The sequence below is a fragment of the Syngnathus leptorhynchus genome, chromosome 1 (genome assembly GCF_054491065.1).
Source record: "Syngnathus leptorhynchus isolate UIUO chromosome 1, UIUO_Slep, whole genome shotgun sequence".
NCBI lineage: Eukaryota > Metazoa > Chordata > Actinopteri > Syngnathiformes > Syngnathidae > Syngnathus > Syngnathus leptorhynchus.
This window is the reverse complement of record NC_141195.1, coordinates 14,166,883-14,193,367: the sequence shown is the minus strand read 5'-3', so window position 1 is coordinate 14,193,367 and position 26,485 is coordinate 14,166,883. Positions and strand designations below refer to the sequence as shown.

The following is a 26,485-nucleotide window of genomic DNA, read 5'->3' as shown; positions in this document are numbered from 1 at the left end:
ACAAGCGCCTTTTATTCAAGTGAGATACTCTCAAGTTTTAAAGGCCGGGTGGTGCTGTGTGCATTGCCACTTACATCCTTGTCAAAATTTAGCGAGTGCAGCAGTTCGATGCCCAGCAGCAAGCTGGCCTGGTGGAACCTTTTGGAGATGTTGAGATGGCGTTCGAGGTCACGGCGGGTCAGGGAGTGGAGCATGCGTCCGTCCACCAAGTGCGTGTGAAATGCTTGCGAATACTGTGGCAAGCCCACGTCGCTGAGCCAGGCCTTGGCTACCCAGTGGTGGTCCATGTCAGCAGCTTTGGATAAACTGCAGATGAGCAGTGTCAGTCATGGTCGTGAGCAGCTACTTCAGTGTGGGTTCAGTTCCCAATCAGTCTTGGTCAGAATTTGAGGATGAATGCTTGTCTGTTTTCCCATGTGCCAATGGAAACAGATTGATAACTGTTGTGGTATTATGGAAATGAGGGCAACTTGCTGGACCAATAGCAAACCCAACCATACAATGGAACGCTCTGCCTGCCATATAGTTTAAGTAAAGGTTTGTCTCGCCTTCCTCACCCTCTTCCATCTTCAGCCTCCCTGTAGTCTTCAATGGCCAGACGCAGTTTGCGACGATGCATCAAACTGGTTACGCCCAAACCGAGCTCCAGGTCCTCATCGGTTAGTCCCAATAACACCTACAAAACAAACATGTCAACACGACCCTGCTTATTTTGAGGACCACTGATTTATGTTGAGAGCCCAAACATTTGCAGTTCGGTATGTGTGGATTTGCCGATTAGCACATTTGTTGTTGTAATCCGCCAGTTTTATTTGCTCAAAAATGTAGCCATTCATTGTCAGCATCATCAAGAATGTCGATGTGTTTTGAGGAATTTCATTTTGACGTAAGTAGTGCTCTAGAGGCTATTATTGGGTTATGTCAATTACACTTGGATTTTTGTGGTACGGCTTGGTCACTATCGCCCATGAATAGTAGCGGTTAAGTGTATTTCTTACCTTGCCACTCTTGACATTCTCCGAGCAGGTACGTATGTACATGGGCATCGCCATGACGACCTCTAGCCACGCCTGCACAGTGCCCGCCCTCCACTGGGACATAGGTGTGCCCCTGGCCAGCTCCACCTGCTGCAGGCGGTCCAACGGCTCCTCCGGGCCGTCTGGCAAGTTGAGGCTGAGGCGGTTGAGGCTGGTGAGGCTCTCTGAGTCTGGGTGAGTGGGTGAATGAGGAGAGGGGGAGGGCAAGAAAATGTGGGTGTTGTGGTTGGCAGTGTGAGTGAGGGCAGAGAGTGAGTTGTGACATCACACAAGGATTTTCAAGCGCAGTGGTGGACACATTTGAGTGCTCACAGTCCACATTGGATAACTATTAACCACATTGGCTAACTATTAACATCTTTTGAAAACACATTAAAATGTGAATGCAGAATTATTTACAACGAAATTATGTATACATTATTTTATGTAAAATATATTCTACAAATATTCAACATATTAACATGTAATCAATTAGCCCATTATTTGAGGTAAATGGAATTTAAAAAAAAGATAAAGAAATACATATTAACTGACCAATTTCATAAAAAACTGTCTGAATTAACACAGCTCAAATTACATTACTTGTACTTGTACTGTGAAACTATCAATGTGTGAAGGATTGAGCAGACATTTTGTGGTTAACAGGCCTGGTAATAACTTTCCTTCACAATACCATTTCTATTAATAACATTAGCCCTGTTTTGTGCACTCGTTGAAATGCAAGGACATTTCAAACATACATTTTCAAACCCAGAATTGTTGCAGTACTGTATTGTAGTTTTGCTTTGTCTGACACTGCAGTACAGGGTAACAAGAACTACGAGTTTTTTGGAAAGGGCTTCACCAGTAGATGGCAATGTGGAGCCAACAATTGTCAGACGGGCAAGAACTCGAGACTTGAGCATCATCATGAATCATTCCCAGTGCATAAGTAACCATTTAACCATTTAAACTAAAATTCACTTCATCCTGTTTGTGTACCTAAGATAACCTAATCATGCAATGCTTTTAAAAATGTATGTTGGAAAACTGTCGTTTGCTTCCTACAACTGTACATTTTCACATATGCCCGTATAGGGTCAGAATAAATCAATACTTTTTAGCCCACATAGTAAAAAATCATTATGTTTTTCCTGAGCTAAGAGAGGAATATAAATCAAAGCACTAATAAAACATACTCTGAAGTAACTATTGCCAACAAGCTTGTGATAAAAAGCAAAAAGGCTGTTCATTTTTAAGTATGTTTGACACAAAGTTGCATCATTTCAATCATGACTCCTAAACTTTAAATTTCTTGATGTTCTTTGTTCCACGCATTATTTCCCACCCAGTGCATCTAGAAAGTAAGTCGTCCACATATTGTTTTACAGGCTTAATCCAAAGAGGATTTTAAAAATGTCCCCTTCAAATTCTTACCACGACATCCCATAATGGCAGACATGAAGGAAATTTGGGAGGCGCTCCAAAGATAAATGGGGCAAACCTAACCTCTAACCCTATCCCCTAACTCTGAACCTAACCCTAGGATGAAAAGATGACTTTAGTTTGAAATCGTACTATGACACTTAACCAATAACACTCACCCTAACACCTAAACCCAATCCAAACTCGAACCCCTAAATCCTAAACCCCAACCCCAGAAGTACCAAAAAAATTGAACAGTTGGAAGGTTTAGAGAAGGTGAAATTAAGTTCACTTGGAAAGGTTATAGTGAAGCTTAAAATGAAAAATAAAGAAATCCAGCTTGAAATTTCACCTGAAATCCGAACATCTCTAACTTTGTGATTTATGTTTTCAATTTTACATGTTCTTATATTCTCTTCACTTCTTGATTTCCTCAACGTCAATAATTGGGAAGCAATGAGAACCAGTGTAGTTAGTGCAAACGAGTTACAGTAAGTCACGTGTTTCCAGCATGGTGTCCTTTCTCTCTCAATGTCAGCTGCGATTGTACGCTCACATTTGGCGGGAGAGGAAAGGAGGCCATTTGAAAGCATCCTTAAATGCATGCACACACAAGGCATACAAGATTAGAACCATGAAGAATGATCACACAAAAATATTAATACACAGGGAAAGAGAGGACAGTCACGTAAAAATTCAACATGATTTATTTTCATTTTAAAATACTTTTACTTCTTTAGATCTTATATCACCTCCTTGTTTCTTTGTCCTTAGTTTAACCATACCTTTTAAATCGACACACATACACATCTCACGACTTTACAATTAAAGGTCGCTCTCTGCTGAACCACTGTCATTCTTAATATTCTTCAATAATATTAATTTTCCCTATTGTCCCATTTACAACGAGTAAAACATTTGAGCAAAAAATAAAAAATAATTAAAAAATAAACATAGAAATGGTCTCAAAGACTGAAATGAACTCTTGGCTTCTTCTGAAAGGGGCAAGAGAACAAAATTAAAGCCGAAATGTTTGGTGAAACAAACTGTTGAAAGTGCTTATTCATACAGTCCAATTCATAATTGATTTTATAAGTTTTGTAGGGCGAGCTTTGTGCTGAAGGCGCCCACCACCGCACACAGCCAGCAAAGGGTGCAGTCACTAGTGTTGCAGGGGAAAGTGAGGTTAGATTAGGATCAAGAGATGAGATTTCCTGGGGGCGAGGCACTGCAGATTCCAGCTCGATCCAGCAAAAGAGCACTAATAACACTGGTCAACAGCAAATGTTAGTCAGAGATAGCTACATGTGTCCCTAAATGTATTGTTGATTCTGATATTTGTCGTCTATGTATAGCTTTGCAGATTTCGGATTTTACCATGCGTCATAATTTATATAATTATGACATTTCTGAAGTGTTTTTTATCTGTTGCTGCTCTTAACCCTTAATTCACGAGTATTACAAAATACATTCCTATATTATGTATTATATGGTTATTTTATTATTATCATTATTATTATTGATATTATGAAAACTTGATGTGCCAGAGCGGGTGTGTCAAACTCTGGCCTGCGGGCTAAATTTAGCCTGCAGTGGAATCATACTTGGCCCATGAAGACAACTTTGTGTCAATACTAAAATTTAAAATTGTCTTCACTTTGAAAAAATACAGATGTTTCTAGCAATTTTTATTACCATTCATCTTTTAAAAAAATGAACAGTTCTTACTAGTCTCTGATTTCAAAACGAGTAACTCATCAGTTTGTTGTGTCGCATATACTGTATATAATATGAGACATTCATACATTTATTTGGGTTGACAGTCATAATGGCAACTATGGCTTCGATGCGGTCCGTGACAAAAATGAGTTTGGGACCCCTGTGCTAGAGGTGGGGAAGGCAGATTTGATATCAGTGCATAAAATTAATGTAGAATGTTTTTGCAACTGATTTAAAAAAAAAATGCAAACATTTGTTGTAGTTTTAATTATGTAAAGCACATGGAGTTACCTTATGCATTAAGTGCACTATTTAAACAGCAGAAGCTCAGTTGTTCTGATTAATCTGTTTCAAAAGACTGACCCAAACCACATATTATGAAAACTGGCCTAATTTGCTATTAAAAAAAAAAGAAAATCAAGTAAATACAGTTTATCATTTCCAGACACCTTGAAATGTTAACAAAAAGCATTTAATAAAGATAAACAAAAGAATACCGATTAAATTTGAATAACAAATTAAACCGATATATGAACACTAATCATAACAATTTAACCGACGTTTTGGGTGGAAAATCGCTGAAAATCAAATCTTGTGAGAAGGTTCCACTCTATGCAGAAAAGCATTTAATTATCAGAAACCACATACGTATGGCATACACAAGATTCTTTTAGGAATAATTTTTAAAATGGTTGACTTTCCATTCATGTTTGATTAGTCACTGTGTGTGTTTAAGAACTATTGAAGTTACAACGGCTAACAAGTTCCTGACAAGTTTGAGTGTGGCAGGGGTTACTGACCTCTCTTTTCTCAAAGCAGACGATTGTTAGTTCATTTTACGGACAGTGGCGTCAGGGTCACATGCGCTGTGGGACAGTATGTGCATGCATGGCACAATACGGCACGCATGTATGTACAAACGCTTCTATCTGAACAGATAGAAATCACATTTTCCACAATCCCTGCTCGACCTCGTGTTGCTAGGGAACAAAATGCCTTGAGTGGACGATTCATTCCGCTAAAAGAGGCGCTTGTGTAGCTTGCCTGACTATGGAGAGAATGGGATGGAATTGAGGACTCTGCATGCCGCCCACAGGAAAACTGTTCTCAGGACGGGGAATGAACCAGGCAGGCAGGACGGTAAACGTGGGTGGCGGGGACTTAAAAGGTAGTTAGGGTTACATACGTATCAAAAATAAAAAAAAGGCATTCAGGACATGGAGACATTTATACACACAGACACAAAGTCACGTCAACTGTTGTTATTTACATGTACAGCAGTCCTTCAAGTTTGCAGTTGAGTGAAAATCAAAGTCGAGAATTGAAATTGATATTCACCATGTTGCGCACTATATACATGAATGTACATACTGTACATACAGGTGCAATTCGCTAGCTCACACTCGCACACCTTCACACATGCCGTTTGTCACGCACATTAAAACCCAGCACCATCCTCCGATCATTTCCACAGAGGCTCTGTTTGGCCTTTACCAGTCGGCGTCCTCCTCTAAGTAATAATCGGGTGTTGCAGTACCATCAAACAGACCCGGGTCCAGGGACTTGCGTTGTTTTCGGGTGAAGACTCGCGACAAAGAACCCAGGCCCATTTTTTCCTTCTTCTTCTTACATTTGGCCACCTCCAGATCTTCTAGAGACTGAAGGACAAACAAAAGGAGGCAGCACAAAAGATGTGTGATAAATACCAGGATACAAGAAGTGTGGGTGACATTTGTCATGCTGCCAGCCGAGCACACACAAACGCAGCAAGGATGTCACTTTGATATGCCGAGCATGTAATGGGGAAGCAGTATATCTCCAGTTCACATTTTCCAACCTTTAGTGAGCCAATTAAGGCACAGAATTTACATTAAAAAAAAAAAAATCTTACGGCACAGCACCAAACAAAAATGTCACAAATAAATCTCACTTGTTGTCCAGAAAAATGACCTCATTTGTTGCCATTACTCCTATATTTTTATTTTGGTTGCAGTGTTTAACTTTTGTAGGCAGAAAAATGTCATAAACTGCTACTGGAAGTACAAAAACATCCCCCAAAAAAATTGGAGGACAATTTCCGAGGCATCCACCAATGCAACGCACCATCGCTCACATCAGAGATAACTTCGAGATAACTGGTTACCTCGCAAAGCCAACAACAGTCAAAAAGTTGAAAGAAGGAATTGGAACATGGTGATATTTCACAGTGTTGTTGAATCCGTTGGTTCGCTATCAGCATCGTAAAATAGTGAAAACCAGTGTGCAAATCAACGAAAATGCAGGAATGAGTAAAGGGACGCCCACTCATGTTTTCTTATATGCCACTTTTATACTTTTGTCCCAATCCTTATATCCGATGTGGAAATAAACGTTTTGTAATCCTCACTGAAATTGAGCGGATACAGTTGAATAAATGAAATAATAATGTTTTGTGTTGAATTGTTTGTATATAATGAATAAAGACATTCAAATAGTGATTTGGATTTAGGGACATGAGCAATTTCATCTCTTGTCCTCCTTTTTGTCAGGTTCTGCACTGTTAAAAAAGTTGGGTGAACTCTGTATTTCAAGGCAAGGATAAAATGTTGATGTTGGGGTGTTAGCAGGCATCTCTTACATTGCAGAGTGAGTGTGTCCGATGACGTGGAGAGTTGATGTCACTAGGTGTAGACGACCTGTCTCCCTCCGCAGCCGAGGCATCGGAGATGATGGAGGGCTGACGCGAGTGGCACGGGCTCAACCTCACAGCAGCCACTAAATGGGATGAGAGTGGCAGGGGGGATTGGGGGATGAAAGCTTGATATTTTTTTTCTAAAGAGAGGGCTTTGGCACTGAATGCAACAACTGGGAAAATAGGATTCTTGTGACATTCTTTGGTGTCACAAATAAACATAATACCAAATCAAAAGCCTGAAATTACATGCAATCATGTGCAGTTGCCAAGCAACAGTGAGTGAGCATGTACCAGTGAGACTGCTACGACGTACACGTCGACTGTGATTTTACGGCCATTTCCTTTTTTTCTGCTTGTGTGTTGACTCAGTTTGCATTACCTTATCAATTTGAACAGCATGAATCACAACACCTACGCACGTTATGAAGTTAAATGACGAAAGACTGTTTTGTAGTTGCCTAAAATGCAATCAAAGACGAGTCGAAGTCGATTCATCGATGATGTCATTGATATTTTTTTCAGGACAGCACAATGCTGCCCAGCCTTTTTGTGCCATAGACCAGTTTTAGTATGTAAAGATAGTTTGCATTTGGACAGACAGAAACATTAAAAACACCATTATGCTAATTGTTGTGATTTGTATAAATCCTGCACATGTTCCTCTTTAACAAATCTTATCTTGTATTTGTATTAAATATACTTTTGTTTTGTTAATGAACATATAGTTATGAGAAAATAAGACTTAAAATAAATGACCAGTTGTTTTTTGGGGGATAATTTGTAGATAAAAAGGTTTTTCCTCAATTCAAATTATTTTCTTGTCTAGAAACATTAGTATGTAACACCACCAAGTGCTGCGAGCGCCAACGTTAAAATAAAAGACTACCAAGGAATTTATGTCAAAGTATTACTGTAATTTGGCCTTTATTTTGCCTCGGCAGCGCATTGCCGTTATGCAATGAACGTAGTATGTTATTGTGGTTGGCTTGACTCAAAACTACTCAAGCACTTGTGTCACTTCAGTCCTTTTACCAATCTTTTGTATCACTCAATAAGAAATAGAAACATGTTAATGTTTACACTGGGGATAAATCAGGTGGCCACCACATTTGGTTTGATTCTGTTGATCTGTGGCTTTTTATAGCGATGCAAAAACAACTGGAAGGTGCAAGAGAAGGTAGGTGAGCCCGCTGCTTCATCCAAAAAGTGCATGGAATGATGGCTAACAGCACGCCCACAAGAACACACATCATAATCGGGTGCATGCGGGCCGGTCAGTGAAGCTTCTACCTTGTCTGTCGGTGGGATGGCCCGTGTGCACGTAGAGGGTCTGCTGACTCTGTCTGATGGCAGCAGTGAGGGGAAGGTCAGCTTGCATCACCCACTCCTGGTTGTTGCCGTTGACAACTGGCTCTGTTGGCATTGCCAGGGAGTGACGTTTAGGCACATCCTTGGTAAGGGTGGCTAGTGACTGTTTGGCCTTGGGAGAAGTGAAAAGAGACAAATAGACAAATTTAGGGGAATTTACTGTGTGCTTACTGTCCATACAGGTATGAATTGTTAATTCTCCAATGGAACCAGATTACAATGTCAGTGTTGGCTATTAGGATTGATGCTGATATTCAAGAGGGAGGGGAACTGAGCTCTGTGTTGTAATTGATGCCCCCCTCCTCAGGCTTAGTTATTTTCAGTGAATAGTGAAGGACAGGTTCCACAGGGGAAAAAAAACAAACAGGCAAGTGTTCACACTAATCTTTTTGTTTTAAATGTATCATTCAAATATTCTAGTGAATGTGATTGTTTTATGTAGGATTTTGTCATTAGCCTATGGGAAAGATATCATTGAGCAGCATGAATGCCACCTAGTAACAAGCCAGGAGAAAGATTTTTGTTGATTGTCATTGCATTTTCTGGATGGCAACTAAAATTTACAGTTGATATATTTCTTCATAAATCAGAAACAATGTGCATTACCCATATTATTTATAAGAAACATTGCAACTGGAGTCAGGGAAAATCACATCTGATAAAATCAGTAAAACTGAGGACTATAATTTTCCTGTTATGCAGTATAACTAAGTGGTTGGCACTCAGTTGTTTCATATTGAAAATATCATTAACCAGTCAATACTTTGACAAGGCCCACAATACAATTATTGCAAGTTGATTTTGTCAATGGTTTTCTATGTTTTAACTCTAATAAGAATGTCAGCTAAATTACGCTTAAAATGTATTGTTTTGTTCCATGCAAAGCAAGGAGAATGCCAATCACCACCACCGGTACCACAATCATCTTTCTTGCAAAGAACCACTTCATTACACCGGTCAGACAATCATCAATCACCAAGGCTGACATGCAAAACAGAATCACACCCCTTCATTAGTGGTCACAATACTGACGTTCCTAAATTAGCGCTCAATCACATTCCAATCAATCACACGGGGAATCCTTGGGATCACCGCTGGTCAAATGACCGGGCTCGATTGGGGTGAGCTGGGGATTAGTCAAACACATATCCATGACAACATTTAAGGGATCTTTTCGAGGAACGAGTGGGGGTTAAGAAAAGTTCAAGTCAAAGCTGAACAGGGCGAGGCTCCATCTTACCGCCATAACCCTCGGGGAGAAGTCCCTGTCCCCGAGCCGCTCAAACACCCGGAACTCCATTCTTTGATTGACACAGTTACTGATCTGAAGGGTGGGGGTGGAGACATGAGGCAGGGCCAAATTGCACATTCAAATGATTTCACGATTAATTTAGCACATACCTAAAATGGTGTGGTGATGAGGTTTTTTTTTTTTTTTATTATTATCATGATTAAAAAAAACTATAAAACTGACTTTACAGAGGTATCAATGAAAGTAACAGGCATAATTGATGAGGGGATTAATTGTCACGAAGAATTCAATTCTTGAACCATGTGAGGCAAAATCTATTTCATGATTTCATTACTTTGCTGAAAATAGCACTGGTGATATTGATTCGATCTCAGTCGAAATTTACATTCTAGCATTTAATTCAACCTTTAAAAACGATGATTGCCATATATTCTTGCTATGGAGAATGTGTCGAGAAGAGACCAGCCAACATTCTAATTTAATGCAGATTGCATTGAGCGCAGATCCAGATAAAGGTGGGATTGAGCAAAAAAAACAAAAACATTAAAGGCATGTCTAGAATATGTCATCCTTCGTCAAGCAGGAAGAAACCTGCTAATTAATAAAGCGATGAATAAAGACATCAATGTAGAGCGCTTTGTCATACATGCATTGAAATAGTTTTTTTTTCACCCCCTCTCTTCCATCTCACCATTGCCAGTTCAGCCTCCAGCTCCTTGATGCGGTTTTCCTTGAGGTCCAGCTGTGCTCGCAGCATTCCCGTGTGCTCGGTGGCTTCCTTGGTCTGTCGCCGCAGGTCCCACTTCTCTCTCTCCAGCATGTCTTTCTCTTTGGCAAGAGCTTTCACCGCATCCTCACTCTCCTGGTGGACAGCAAAAAACTGAAGTTGGTGAGTACATCTCAAAACAATAAAAAAAGTGCAATTCCTTGGTAAAAACACATACTGATGACAAGTAGCTATCCCAAGGTGCTATGCAAATTAATTGGTATGCAAATTGTGATTTCTTTACAACAAATATATCTGTTTGTCTATGTATCTGTATGCCATACTCTACGTCGTGACAGGCAGAACAATTCCACTTTCACGAGATGGCAGAAAATACAATCAACATGTGTATCCACCATTTTTTGCCTTTTAAAGAGATTAAAACCAATGCGTTATTCTGAATTTAATAAATTGTAGTGTAATTGATGGTCTTTCAATATTTGCTCCAAGCCAGTGTAAACAAACAGGAAAAATAATCCATGTTTGTGTGCTTAATGGGGATCAGGCTGTAATTTCTTTGAATAAATAAATAAATAAAATGCCGATGCATATATTCTTGTACTTTTCTGTGCTGGTCGTAGTTGCGAATAAAATCCCGGAGCTGCTCCTCTCGGCTCTCCAGTGTGGAATAAAGTTGCTGCATCTGATTCACCAGGTCTGCCTTTTCCACCTTTAGACGCTTACGGTCTGACTTCATGGCTGATAGAAAGGAAAGGGAGAGAGATCGATCACTGGTTAGCACTGTTTTGTGGGCAAGCACAGGCTCACTGGTTTTACATGACAAAACATTTCTAGGAGCACCTCTGCAACATAAGGAATTTCCAGGACTATTATTGGTCATTCTCACACACGATAAACCTGGCTCATTAGGTGCAATATTTACACAGTGTATTTTCAAGTTCTCTAGATATTGACGCAAGTATGTGTTCATACATCAAAGGTTTCTGAATCTGATTAATGAGTAACATTGTTATTTGAACAGAACGCCTCGAACCAGAGAACCGATTTTTATATTGATTTGTGGGCAACATTTAATAGGCCCTCTCAAAACCATGCAAGTTTGGGAAGGAAGGAAGATGACTCAGAAAGAGACTCAGATTTGTCAAAATCTGACCAAGAAAATGACACAATGTATCGAGGAGGCGGCCAAGCCAAGATAGCTGTCAACGCTACTGTGTCATGGTCCTCCTTTGTCTCCCCTTTCTTTCAGGCAATATGGCTGCGCTCAGGGTATCTCAACAAATAGGTTCGCACGCACACACGCACGCACCCACCCGCCACCCAGCATTTGCACAAGTAAGGAACATTAAAGAAACATACATACGATGGCTGCACGTTCACAAAAGCAAACATCACATCTCAACTTGTATAGTCTGCTCTTTAGTCTCATTGTCATATTTTCCCTCTGTGGGCCACACATGAAGATAAAGAATATTAAAAAAAATGATTCACACAGCCTTTAAATGTCTCAAAGACCCTTCTCTTTGACACAAGCTTGAAATTTTTCCAGACATTGGCTGACAACTTCTATTGCACATTTATATGATAAGCTCTGTTTTCACACTTTCCATATCCATCTCATCACTTGGCTATTATTTGTGCACAGAAGCCTCGTGACTGTTGGGTACTTTGAAGGATCACATCAGTTTACTTCTTGATGTGTCTTTCTTTGTTTACCTCGTTTGCGCTCCGAGCCATCTGTGTGTTTGTGAGTGAACTTTTTAACAGCTCCGCTTTCAGAAGTTGCATCTGGGGAGGCTGCTCGGGGACCGGGAATATCGTACAAGGACAATGTCTGCAACTTTCTCACTTTAGATAAAAACACATTGAAATTAATGTTAGTGGGGGCTACTTGAAATGACCTTTTTTGGTCTTTTGGCGTTACCCAGGGGTCACCGCAGCAACTCATCCTTTTTTATCTGTCCCTGTCCACTGCATCTTCCGTTACAGCTCCAGTTATGCATATGTCCTCTCGCATCATATCTGTAAATGTCCTCTTCGCTGCCTACATGGCATCTCTATTTTTCAGCATGCTTCGACTGATATATACACTGTCCCTGCTCTACATGTCCGAACCATTTAAATCTGGGCTCTCTCGCTTGGTATCGAGTATGTGCTGATCTTCTTTCTGAGGTTGTCCATCATTGCCAAGGTGAAGGTTCACACCTTTAAGTTATCTACCACCTCCAATCCTTTCTCCTGTCTTTTAGTCATTGACACCACCTCCAAACCATACAACATCGTTGGTGTTACTACCATGCTCCCTTCTACTCTCTCTCCGTTGCTCTGAACAATAGATCCCATGTACCTTTGCCACCCCCCACTGGCCTTCTTTTTATTCCTACATATACTCTAGCCTGCTGCAACCGACCTTCATTCCTCATTTCTTGAGTGCATACATCAATATGACTCAAGCCCATAAACATAATTATATAAATTGCAAAAATAATGTATGTTCACCATGTTTGTGATGTCAAGACTTAAGATTCAATACAATACATCAGCACCAAATTTGATTTTTTTTTTTCCTTGACCTATGACGGTTTAACATTAATTTTAGCTGTACTAGTGATACAAGACCATGTTCTCCCCGTGTCCGCGTGGGTTTTCTCCGGGCACTCCGGTTTCCTCCCACATACCAAAAACATGCATCGTAAGCCGATTGAGCACTCCAAATTGCCCCCAGGTGTGAGTGCGACTGCAGATGGTTGTTCGTCTCTGGGTGCCCTGCGATTGGCTGGCAACCAGTTCAAGGTGTGCCCCGCCTACTGCCCGTTGACAGCTGGGATAGGCTCCAGCACACCCGCGACCCTTGTGGGGACAAAGCGGTACAGAAAATGGATGGATTGATAGTGATGCAAGACATAAGTAATGGTTAAAATATTGGAAAGAACTAGTTATTTTAAAATGCAACTCCAATTACTGTTTTTCATTCCCTCCCAGCACAAAAACTCATTGCTCCCTTTCTCTGCGTTTGCACGTCAACAGGTTTCTCAGACTAAAACAAGCTCCTATACGGGCAGAGAGAAAGAGGAAACCTCGTTGCACCTGCCTCAGTGAACTCAAAGATGCTGCTGAGATGAGCCAAAAACACTGTGGCTCTCATATCCTGCACCTGTGACCGTTGGGCAACAGCCATCCGCCTGATGTTTGACAAGACAAGATGCCCACTGTGACTCAGTAAAAGAAACCATTGACGGTTAGTTGGTCGACAACCTTTGAGTGTTTATGGAATACAAATGATGAAGAGGATCTTGTTGTGCTGATAAACTGTGTGGGAAAAGGTTAGTTGACAGCCGTATTCAGTCCTTCATGTACTCTTTGCCTTTGAGTTGACCTGCCACATATATTTTGCAGTTGGAGTGGGAGGTGTTTCTGAAGTACAATTTCAACAAATGTCTGCTTCTGTCTGGTTCATGGACTCCAAGGGAACTGTTCATACCAGGAAACACAAATAAGACAGGCGTGTTTCCAGGATTGCCCAATTTAGCACTAAGGATACTGCAGTGATCGTCAAAGTACACTTGTCCTAAATTACGGTTTAAGGTTTGAAGTCAATGGATGAATGTGAGACTGAAAAAGAATGTGAAGATGACAACTATACAGCTGGCTGTGGCTAAAAACAGGAAATTGTTATCTTTCTAGCAGCCAGAAAATTGACCAAAACACAGAGAAAAAAAATAAAAGATGTTTATCAAGGAAAATAAATGGATTGGGCTAATCACAATGCCAGCATGCTTGATCAGGGTTTACCTAATCCAAAACAGTGGAAATTGTACTGCTCGGCACATATGTGGCCTAGAGGTGCACTGCTTTTCCATTTTCTGAGGATACAATAACAACCACCAGATGAGGCATATGACATGAGTGGCTCAAGGAAATCTAAGAGGAAGCAACGTTTTTCTTAGACCAAGTAGATGCCTAATACAAAATAACTGCCTTAGTCCTCTTCCCTAATCTCTTTCCAAACCGGCCTATACTTTCTGCTGCCAAAATCCTTGTGTTTAATAGGAACATCCGTTACTGCAATGTGTTAAAAGCCTTTGTGTGCTGGTCGCTTTCATGGTACTTTGCTCCTGAACAGCTTAGACTGCCCACACAGGAAGGGATACAGTACTGTATATGACTGGCTGCCAAACAGGAAATATGGACACTTCAGAGAGTTGATAAAGGTTTAGCTCTACATTTTCCTGTTGACACAACAGCTATAAGATCGCAAGACTCCCAATCCTATCTTAAATTACAATCAAAAACCCTTTTTGGTGAGGTTGTTTTGAGAGATATAGAATGCATGAGTTGTGTCCAAGTCTAAGAACATGATTAAGGAGGGCCACAGCTTCTTTCACCAGATGATACTGCAATATTTGTCTCAAGCTAATAAAGAAACTATTGGTTTTATGCAAGTAGAGTGAAATCCCCCCATTGCGTGTTCTGCGGTTCACAGTCCCAGTATTTCACAAATCTGTTTGAGAAGTGATGTCAATATTATACTTTTACCAATTGCCAGCATTTTAAGTTTAAATCATGCCTGTCATGAAACAATGCCCATATTTACTGATTCAGCCTCAATCTCGTTTCATCAGCCATGGACTGGCAGTTGTGTTTTATCAGGAGAGAGAGGAGCTGCTAGCCTTGCTGTACGGAATGTAATGTTAGCCAAGTGGGATCACAAGGGTCATACAAAAACTGCCTTGATGGAGCCATCCAGGTAAAGAAAAGAAGATACGTAGCCAGTCGGCAACTGCCCATAACCATGTCTGTAAAATAAACAACAGAAAATATGTTGTAAAAATACATTTTAAAAGGTCCTTTTAAAGAGCTGGTTCTCAGAAAGTGTGGTCCAAATTGATGGTCAAATGCTGACTCACTTTGAATTATTGTTTTTGCCTTTAAAATCAAATCAACAGATCTAATTGTTTACAATATTGCAGACGTAGTGCAGAGATAAAATAAACAACTTGACTGAGGTTTGTGCGTGTGTTCGTGCGTGAAAGTATTTTGAATGGTGAAAAATAGCCGTTGCAGCCAATTCCTCTTTGTGATATGGCAACACATTTGTGTAGATTCTGATTAATTTTTACATCCAACAAAAGCGTGTTTGAAGACAAAACAGGACAAAATGTTTCTACAGTATGCCAATGTGTTGGTCATTTTTCACAGCAAGATGAAAACAGAAACTGAACACTGCTAGAGAAAAAGGCAAGGCTGCTTCCATCGAATGTACAAATCCAATTTCTATTTGCTCAGCAATCTTGAAGGATGCTCACTTGCATAATTTTTTAGAATTTACAGAACTCCATAACACGCAGTCCACTGAGATCAGGAGCAGGGTGGGGGCAGTGATAGCCCACTCTGCTACACTGTTCAAATCATTACTTTGAAAAATACATGTACTCATAATGTTACCTCATGGATATATTACACAAAAAATACAACTTTATTCTGATAACATTCTCACATTTAGACTCATTCATACCGGTTCTCTTTTTCAAATAAAGCTAAATACCCAACTTACCCAGTTAATCACTTGCTCTTTTGACCTTACCCCCAACAAACAGTATAGCTGACAATTTCCTGTTTGTCTCTTTCACACGCTGTCTTAATGGTAAAGCATCAGATCCCCTGCTTGATATTTCCCCAACTTGTAAGCCAACCCAAATTCCCCTTCTTGAAGCTTTTATTAGCAGCTGCTTACTATCAGTCTTTCTTTCTTGATACATTCCTTCCCAGTACAAAGATTTAGTATGGTAAAATTTCTAATCAACTCTTAAAGAGTGCCAAAAGACATTTCAGTAATTTAGAGTTCAGTTGTGCATACCGGTAGTTTGAGTGATTCCAGCCTTATTAAAAAGAATATATTTCAAGGTTGAAGAAAATGTGAAACTTTTGCACATGTGCCTCATTGAACTGCAGCAGCATCCCACGGACCCAAACACTGTCCATGATACATCCTATATGCAGCAGCTAACACATCTCATTACCATTATGGTGACATGAAAATAATGCCCTGCTTTCCGGTCGGCCCATAAACAAAGACTGGAGGACCTGTGGGCACGTCTTCATTCTCTTTTAAGAATGGAACTTAAATGGAGTATGTAATGGAGCAAACCTCATCAGCACACAGAAATTGTTTTGATGGGCATTACAACCACAATAATGAACATATAGCTTACAGTAACTGGTACCTCTCGGACTAGTTCAAGGAAGGAAAAGGGGCCTGACTCTTTATATTTAATTAGCGCGAAAATGAAATCATAGCAGGTCATACGGGTGACGTTGTTGCGTATTAAAGAGCACACACAGCTATTTGTTGCCCTGCTAAAGTTCTGACCTTGCAAAGCCTCTTTGGCTCGGTCCAGCTCCTGTTCCTTTTGGGCCAGCTGCACACGGAGCTCGGTGGCAGAAAGCACCTCGGCCGAACATCCTCCTTGGCTCTCCTCCAGGTCCTTACTCAACATATCCTTCATCTGGCGCAGCAGGTGCACCTCTTCCTGCAGTTGGGCCACCTCCTCACGAAGTAGAACTACAACAACACACACACACACACACACACACACACACACACACACACACACACACACACACACACACACACACACACACACACACACACACACACACACACACACACACACACACACACACACACACACACACACACACACACAGAAAGGAAGGTGAAGCGTCAAGAGGCTGCATGGATTTTTGTAATGACGTGCGTGACTGAGATGTGTGCTAGTATAAGACACCTGTACTCGATGTAGCTACATCAAATCACTGACAACAACAAAAAGAAACAGCAGCACAGTTATAAGCAACTCCGCTAACCCCGGAAAAAGAAGATGCAGCGCTTCCTCTTCCACGTCGCTTATGTCAGACTCATCATCAGTTGCAATTCCAATTATTTCACAGGCCTCGAGCGCTCTCTTGCGGTTTAGTGTGAAAATAACATGGGAAATTATATAATGCGTTAATAATTTCACAGATAAATCGCTCCTGAGTATAAGTCGCACCCCCGGCCTGACTATGAAAAAAAAATGCGACTTACAGTCCGGAAAATACGGTATTAGTGTGAGGTGAGCTCTCTTGATAAGTCAGACTAAAGTCTCAGTGGGTTGGAACCAGTGGACAGCCACCTATTTTTCCAAATGGCCTCCAGGTTGGCAAAGACACATGCACTGAAGCTGCGAATTACAAATGACATTCTGAGTGGGTGCCCACTGATGTGTGCATCCCCCTGCAGGTGTACACAAGCCCGTGCAGCATCCACCCTGCTGCAGTTGCCAATTTCACTGTGGCTCACAACAGCACAAAAATCAGCATGTTTTGTTTGTTATTTTTTTAGGCACCCTAATATGTAGCATATTGTTTTTGGTGTTAGTTTCGAAGCCAAATAATTGTGGTTCCGTGAACAGAAGATACAGATGCAAGTACATAGTATTTGCCGATAGGTAAAATGATAGGTAAATGCTTCACTGTCAAACAGATTATTGAATGGAAAAATGTAGTTTTATTCTTGACGCTGACCACAAAATAAGTAAATAAATAAATACAACATTGAGGGTATTCTAAAAGTCGCCACTGCTAAAATTGGCAATGTTAACTTGAAAAAAAAGAAAAGAGTATCAAGCAACAAATGGCCCAAATGGAGGCTAATGGTATCTGACCTTTGTTTGTGCATGCATCAGCAAACCAATATGTGCACCCACTGTCATCCATCTACGCCTCCATTCCATCTGACTGTCCTAAACAGGCTCGGCTCCATTGTGATTATGGCTCACTAAAACAGCAAATTGAACCTCAATCATTGGTCAATCATGTAAACGACTGCTTCAGTCAACAGCAACAATGCAGACCTGCATGAGTTATAAATGGAATTGCTGTCATTTTTTACTTGTATGGTTTAGGGAAAATAAATTGAACTGCCCTCTTAAATAATAGGACAGCCTTTGCGGGACTGCTTTGCAGCTGCAGAAACTGGTTCGAAAAAAGTAGTTCCAAAATATTAGTGCATCTCTTGTGGTACAAAATCTGTCATCTTCTCTCCTGATATCAAATATGTGAGAATACTATGGAAGCTTTTTGGAAACATAAAAGTGACTCATCGTACAATTTTTAAGACTATCCGTCCTTCCATTTTCTCCCGCTTATCCAGGGTTGGGTCGCGGGGGCAGCAGTTTTAGGAGGGACTCTCAGACTTCCCTTTTCCCAGCCACTTCATCCAGCTCATCCGGGGGATCCCAAGGCGTTCCCAGACCAGCCGAGAGACATAGTCTCTCCAGCGCGTCCTGGGGTTTTAAGACTAATAGCTTGCAATTCATGTGGAATTCATCGTCTTTCTGACTTCACCTCTCACAGTCCCTGAAATCTTTTCTGGTGATATATAGTAAGTTTAACTGCAGAGAACAATTTGAAGGCATGTATTTTTAACACTTGCTTTCTTTGGTATTCACAAATTAAACTGTTTTGTGTTTTGTTTTTTTTCCTGAAGAGACTATCCTCAACTATTAAATGAATCTCTTTAGGTGCCCTTTCTGAAACGCCTTTCTGAAAAACACCCACTATGCCAAAAGATGGTGCTGGATTGCTGTGATTGACAAAAGTAGTAAACTGGTGCCAAACAACTTTATAGAACTGACAAGGTTTGACAGTGTTTGTCTGTTGTGGAGGAGCTAAGTTTAGCCTAGCAATAAGATCACATAATTGTCACATGGACATAAATTTTGAGTGCATTTTTTTTCCTCCAAATTTTTAACGGTCAATCGATTGAGAGGTAATGATCATTATTCATGTGTGGCAGAAAATACCACACCTCAGCCCAAAATGTTGGTGCATCTAGTCAGAATGAAGCATAAGGAAACCAGCAGGACACATGCGATGAGGGTTTTCTTTTCAAACAGTAATGACACTGGCACAATACTTTGGTGTGGTGCTTAACAGAGAAAGTTGCTTTTAGACAATACATCAATGGAGCTTCTCAGTGTGTCAGACTCAGACTCACCCCCCCCCACCCCCATTATCACAAAAAAGCACAAATTGGAAAGCAAAGCTAAAAGAAAAAACACATCCAACAGTTTGTCACAGAGGCCAGTGGCCACGAGGCATATGAAATTGGACTTGGCTGATTTGAGATTGGAGGGCAAAAGCTGATAGCGAATGACACAGCGTGTATATGTGTGTGATTTTGTGTGAGATCTGCTGTGGGGGCACTGTCGTAACTACACATAGTCTGTGCAGAAAGTGTGAATACATGAACTGCCGTGACATGATGGAACAGCGACACTAACACGGAGCCTCTATAGATTACTTGAATGTAGTTTGGGCTCATTATGATTGTGTAGCCTTAATTAATACAATACGCTACATTGCACATTGTTAAGACGATGACTACAGTTAAATGGCGACATACTCATCCCAACAAAAGCGCCTCCATACAGGGCATGCACATCTAATGGCACACATCTGATGAAAATATTATTAATACGGAAAAGATTAATGTCATAACACTGTATCCTCAGCATAAAATAAAAAAATACAGACTGTAATTGTTTGGGACTGCCGGAAGAAAAAAATGATTTCACAGCTAGTTTGACTTTGAGTCAGCCACTGTTTTTGTCACAGGATACACGAGGGAAAACAATAATGTGACCCCTGCATGTTGCCGTTTCGGCATCAGCGATTTAACGTTTTCAGAGTTATTTGGAACCGATCCCCTGTTGTTCACTGAAAATCTTGGCTGTTTGCTGTTTTTGGGCTCAGGCCAAAGTAATTAAAGTATTACTCTGGTGCCATCTGGTAGAATCATGGTGTTAGGTTTAATTCACTGATAATCTGTATTAGAGGTTTCCTGTTTTGGGGTGGCCCTTGAATGCACATTTTGAACTTGGTGCTTGTAAAAAGTGAACGTATATTTATAGTTCTCTTCCAACGCATTTACTAATAGTTTATCTTACTAATGGCAATTTATGTTTAAGATGCTCAACTTCCATCTGGTAGGCACAATTAGACCCCCTTTTTTAATCTGTAATCTTGGCGGGGCTCAGCTCCCAGGAATGGGAATAATAGAATCTGAATTTCCTGGAATGCACCGTTGTGGTAAGAATGTGTATTCTCAAGGCAACAATGGATCCCATCAACACTTAACAACTATGACAACTTCTATTTTGTGCCAATTTCAAAGGCTTCCTCAGTGGAGCAGATTAAATGGTGATATATCACTGTACCATATTAGGGGGGAAAAAAAACAGCAATGATATTTTTCCTGACATTCAGTGATGTCCCATCTGTTGTGTTGCACTTGGGAGAAATACATTTCTCACTAATGCCAAGTGTGTCCTTCATAGCGAAAAATATAAATCAGTTGCAATGGAAATAGTTTAAATAGAACTCGCATCTGTGTATCATTCTGAAAGATACTACTCCCTGAACTGAAAATAACTGTGGCAGAACAAATGTAACTAAGCCAGCACGTCATCATGCAAACGCCAATGATGCAATGACGAGTGGCGGTGTTGAGACGTTATTCCAAAAATCTTACCGGGAAGCAAGCCCCCGGGCTAACGAGTCACCTCTGACATGGGCCAATTTCTCTCTTCATTTTGCCCAATAAAGCAAAGAAATTCCATGAATTTAGTCTTAATCAGTCAATTCACACCTTCAATATTAAATGCATTTTTCCATATGAATTCAAGTTCGATTTCAAATGCTAAAGTATATTAAAGCGACTCAGTATTTTAGACACCAAAATTAGGAAACCTAGCAGTCCCACGGCAACAACAAAAATCAAGTACATTGCAAGAAAACCTACCATCAGAAATTAAACACTGTAGTTAGTCACAGCAATGTTAAAACAAAAGATTCACTTTGACAATGACTGATGAGAGTGTCATGCAAAGGCCCTGCAGCTACATCTTTGACAGCTCAATTATTTTTAACAAGCGTAAAAAAAGTTAACCAACCACAGTAACACAAACACAACAACAACCCACACGGCCTCAACTTTGAGAAGTAACAAAGCGAGTGGTGGCTTAGGTATCTAACAATGATAACATTTTCTGTAGGTGAGGCTTGGCACAAAAACAATCCCAAAAATAAATCATCAACTGCAGCTTTTGAGGCTCTCTGGACTGAGGCTTTGGTTAGATACGTGGCAGTCTTGTGTGACATCTTGCGTGACAGCATTTCAGTCTCGGGAGTCCGTTGAGGCATATTGTTACGAATAGTAGAACTTGAGAAGCATTCAAATATTTCAAGTTCCACTCTCATATTGTATCATTGGAGTTTTCCAAGTCGCAGAGATTGTAACTAAATAGAGTAGACTGTTGAAATAATCTATGAGTAAAGCTGCCTGAATTTTGACCACTATAAAAAACATAAAGTAGATTTGTAAACTATGTTAGCTCGAAAAACTGCAGGCTGTTGATAGCAAATTCATCAGCGGCTCATGACGATAGCAGGTGTGAGTGATGAAGGCAGCTTTCAGAGTTGGTCTGCGGGTGCTTGGAGCAGGATTAGCGAGTCAATTCTCATGAGCTGAACAATCTTCCCTGTGTCGCTGGAGGGAATGAAAGGGTCACAGTTGATGAAAATGAGAAAGGATGGAAGAAAAAAAAACAACTTCCCGCAGGGCACTCAATCACAAAAATCAAACGGTAATATTTTGTATTACTGTCGAGGACAATAAAAAAACAAAAAGGGTATTGAATTAGTAGTGAATTGCTATTTATAGATGAGGAGAAGAGGAATCAAGTGTTTGTGGTCTGTGCCTGCTTTTAAACACGTTTACGCTCTTTCATTCCATATTCGAGGCTATTGCTGGAATATATCACTGAAATGAGATTTGGATTTATTCAAATCCACTGTTAAACAGAGATACAATAATTTAGGAGAACATCTTTCTACCCAGAACGGTAACAACCACTAAAGTGAAAGGCTATTCTGCCTGATTTTGGGCAAGTGGTGGGGGTACAATGCGCTGGTGGCCAGTCAACCATGTTGACATTTCCCACTCTTCAGATCATACATGCATCATGCATGGGGAGAAGCCAGAGTACTGAGAGAAAACCCACACAAATGCTGGAAGAACATGGAGGAAGGACAGGGACGAGATTCGAATCCCGGACCGCAGAATTGTGAGGCAGGTGCCCTAACCATTCATCCAATGTGCTGCCACAACGTTAAAATGTTTCCTCCTCATCACGAGGTAAAGCGTTCACATTTTCTTTACATGGCTGCATCGGAAAAGATTGCGTGGGCAACTTTCATATTCTTTGCCTTCAGTTGAAGAAAAAATACCTGCGGTAGATGAAAATATTAGTCTTTCCCGTTGAATATAAGTATTCCAATGTGTTTATACATGAAAAGACAAACAGAAGGAACACTTTGCTCATTTTTACTTTAATGATAAGAAAGTCATTGAAAGAACAGTTATTTTACACTGTTACTCGCCCCCACCCCTGTATAAACAAATTTAGCAGAACACAACGCTTCACATCAAATGACTTCAACTAACAATGTTGATCGGTACACGACTCGCTCCGCTCTCATCAGTCACTAGGTAGATCAAGGAGTTTCCATCCCACCATGTGACATCCACAAGCCTCGAAGCGAGACAATTTCATGCTTGGAGTCCTTGCAGCAACGTCGACTGAACTCGAGAGAGTAGGGTTAAAGCGGCACTCGACTTGACTGTGAGCAGACAAGTGATCAGAGCGAAAGATAGGCCGTAATCTTCACATTCCACAACAATCTTTGCGTGTTGGCCTTGTGGCTGCCGATGCTATCATTTATGATATCTACAACTCACATTTCTGAAGAGAGATAATGTGGAAATGTATTCACAATTTAGAAGATCTAAAGAAAAAGGAAAAATTGGGCATATCCGCTTCATGCTGGGTCTTCAAACACGATGGTCAGGCCTCAATTTGTCCCGGGTTGTACAGGCGGTAATCGTTTTTGACCGTGAAGACTTTGGTCGAGCAAGTGTCATTTCGTTATGTTTGCTAATGTTTTATCACTTTTTGTTTATTTCTCGTGTTCAAACAAGGTCGTTTATATTGGATAGATCCGTTTAAATATGTATTCCGAACGTAATTTGTTCTTCGAGAAATTCTTTGTGGAAAAAAAATAATCTAAAATTACTTTACAATGAGTCAATGATTGCTAGTTGTTTTCGCCCAAGGGACAATTCTTTGAAGGCTCAGCACGAGTCTGCACTGTGGATTAAAAGTAATCCTTTGATAACATTTGCTTTTGTGAGATTAAGCAGAAACTGGATGGATGTTGCAGTGATGACATGGGGGTAGAGTTGTTTGTGATGAAGGCACTGGTCGCTTGGACTCTTGAAAACACAACTAGAGTAACGTGTGGCAATGGAGTTGCAGGCTGCCATTTAGCCACCTTCATGATCTCATGCAATCCATGTTTTGCGCTAACACGTGTTATGCTACAAAGTAAGTAAAAGAAGACAATTGAAGAAATGATTCCTCTCGATGTGCCGAGCTAACATTTTTGGGCAATTAATGAAATTCATCATATTGTTGGAAAATAGTTTCTACGGGTTTAGTTTATCTTACCAGACTTGATGTGTCATAGTATCTGGGACAGGAATTGTGCTGCTGTACGAACATGATTTCCATCCATCCATCCATCCATCCATCCATCCATCCATCCATCCATCCATCCATCCATCCATCCATCCATCCATCCATCCATCCAATCCCGCCCTCCATCCATATTGCAAAAAAGCAGAACATACAGAACAAAGAAGAAACAATACTGTCCATTTTGCTACAAGACATTCTTGCGGTGAGACTCGAAACACCGCAAAGAAAGCGGTTCTCTTTTGACAGATTAATCCTATTATGTGTGCAAATAGATTCATTTACACGGGGAACTAAGAGGTTCATATCTTTCTGACAGTGCAGGTGTCTCAGTTTGTCTACTGCATTGTTCAGAAATAACCTTTGCAGCCAAGGATAACGATGGAGGAGGAGGGCACACAATGCCAAAACAAATAATAACAAAAAAAAAAAAACAGTTCTGTTATTGTGTTGCTAGAAAATCCCAAATGGTGTGTTTGATTTTGAAATCGAAGTGTGGTTGTGGAATTATAGAATAGACTATGTCTATGTGAAGCCCTTTGAGACTGCTTGTGATTTAGGGCTATACAAATAAACTTAACTTGACTTGAAATAAGAATAATTTTATGATGTGAGGTAAAATGAGTGCATCAGTGTCAAAAGCTAACTACCAGTCAAAGAAAATGTGTTTTTGAATCCAACTAAACACACTCAAGCACCAAAATATCCTCACATTCATAGACTTTATAAAATATATTACTGTTTTTAGAATGACATAGCGGTGGATGAGTTTTTGTAAACAATGTGCACATCCCCTCTGGTTTGCTTGGTGTTCAACCAAAAAGTTCCAAGCGTACTAATGTGTCACAAAAAAACACGTCACATCGCTAAGAGGGTCACAGGAATGTAAACAGGAGTCTGCTATGTGGCGCTGCAAGCTTAGCCAAGAGCACCAATAAACAAATGACTGCTGGTTGTTAAATTTACAAGTTATGCACATGAACACACCAATCAACAGCACACTAGCACATAGGTGAGGGTACTTTTAGTTTTGTTCTTTTAACAATGTTTGGTACTACGCAAATGCTGTGTCACAGAGAGAAGCTGGAAAACAAATATGCTTAGTAAATCAAGGTTGTAGCAGGTTGAAGGGTGAAAGTGCCCTTACTCAAGATGAATGTGAGTTCCTTGACCAGTGGTGATCTCACTTCCAAATCTAATTAAGCAAGCCACGGTGTGATGGAAGTAACCAACACGCAAGGCCGATGGAGCTTCCTGCTGCCATCACCTGCATCATGCTATGAAAAAAAGAAGGCAATTACACGACAAGTTCACTCAGCTTTAAACACGACAATGCTGACACCGTCGCTTTTTTCTGTGTGTCAGTGCAAGTATCAGACAGGGGGCAAAAAAAAAGTCTTGTCTTAGAGTTGGCTCGTACTCAAAGATCAAACAATCAATCGACACAATGCTTCGATTGTCACAGGCTTTAATGACCAAATCTTAAATGTTGCCCAGGTCTACTTTGCAAATCTAAACAGCCAAACAGCTGACCTAAGCAGGATTCACAGACTCTATCACAGAAATCCGAGAAGAAAAGGTGAGTCATCAGGCACAATTGCAAATGCATTGCAACACTTGAAGTTTTTACACAAATAAAGCACGCCGTAGCTTCCAGGTGTTTATTTTGCTGCAAAAATCACCAATTATCACAACCAAACCTTCACTTAAGCTTGATGAAAAATAGACTGCTTTGTCCAATTTGGCACATCAGTGTTATGTGGCTTGAAACACTTTCATACAGTTAGCGTGACAAGCAGGTTTTCCGTGCTCCTCTGTGTAGTGACATAAATATACGTATATTTTTGTCCAGCACGGAAACTAATATCAAACATAATTAATTGGAATGAATAAGATGTAAAACTGTAGTTGTAATGCAAATGTACAATCACGACAAACCCCGATGAGTGTGTTTCCAGTGGACACATTGACCTTTTACAGAGTGAAGCCACAGCAAAACAGAGATTGAGGACAAACTTCATTTTACACAATTCGAGAGAGACCTCGCCGAAAACCTTGAACACTAATGCAAAACTCCACTATTGCCTGTGCTGTCCAGTCATTTGAATTTGTAGGTTAAAGGTCGAAACAGAGTTCAGACTGGAAAAAAAACCCTCCACTGAAGTACAGGCAGGTTAAAGTCTCCCAACGGCTCGACCCTTAAGCAGGTGACTGGATGGGAGGACTCACCATCAGATAAAGCTCCCTGTGGACACTGGAGAGACTTATTCAACATGCGAAAGAGCAGGTGGGATCCTCCCTTCTGGAAAATAATGACCTACTGCTGCATTTCCATTTCAAACCCTTACAAAAACAAGGCCTGAAGCATTTATTTCCACTCACCACACTTGGTCTGCTCCCTGTCTGACTTCATCCCCTTCTGAGAAGGGTCTTCTATAAAGGATTCCAGGATCAGTCAGTAGTCTGCCAAAGCCTTTGATGATTCACAAAACTTCCTTAACAGCCGACACTCAGGTCTCAAGTGCCTAGATTTGCATTGACTCCAGCAAATATCTAGTACCCGGGTGCTGCTGCTGAGGTGTTCCCTCTTAGTGTACCTGTGAAAGGCGACTCCGACCGTTTATGTATGGGGCTCCTCCTTCGCGATTCAAACAGTAGACTGAG

The 26,485-nt window shown here is 40.6% G+C and overlaps 1 protein-coding gene and 1 long non-coding RNA gene across 2 annotated transcripts in view; one reads left to right on the top strand and one right to left on the bottom strand.

The window, feature by feature from the left end:
• Positions 1 to 26,485, bottom strand: part of kazna (kazrin, periplakin interacting protein a) — a 99,998-nt gene that overhangs the window by 2,142 nt on the left and 71,371 nt on the right. Inside the window, exons 6-15 of the mRNA XM_085916377.1 lie at positions 16,552 to 16,743; positions 10,783 to 10,919; positions 10,146 to 10,316; positions 9,443 to 9,526; positions 8,125 to 8,314; positions 6,778 to 6,914; positions 5,698 to 5,818; positions 999 to 1,207; positions 558 to 676; positions 75 to 306 (exon numbers count right to left, since the gene is read on the bottom strand). Of these exons, the coding sequence (XP_085772503.1) occupies positions 75 to 306; positions 558 to 676; positions 999 to 1,207; positions 5,698 to 5,818; positions 6,778 to 6,914; positions 8,125 to 8,314; positions 9,443 to 9,526; positions 10,146 to 10,316; positions 10,783 to 10,919; positions 16,552 to 16,743 (1,592 nt within the window). The remainder of the gene's footprint in view (positions 1 to 74; positions 307 to 557; positions 677 to 998; positions 1,208 to 5,697; positions 5,819 to 6,777; positions 6,915 to 8,124; positions 8,315 to 9,442; positions 9,527 to 10,145; positions 10,317 to 10,782; positions 10,920 to 16,551; positions 16,744 to 26,485) is intronic.
• On the top strand, positions 12,982 to 15,387 carry LOC147062054 (uncharacterized). Its single transcript, XR_015066604.1, has 3 exons — positions 12,982 to 13,088; positions 13,209 to 13,504; positions 13,578 to 15,387. It is a non-coding gene; the product is annotated as an uncharacterized LOC147062054 (long non-coding RNA).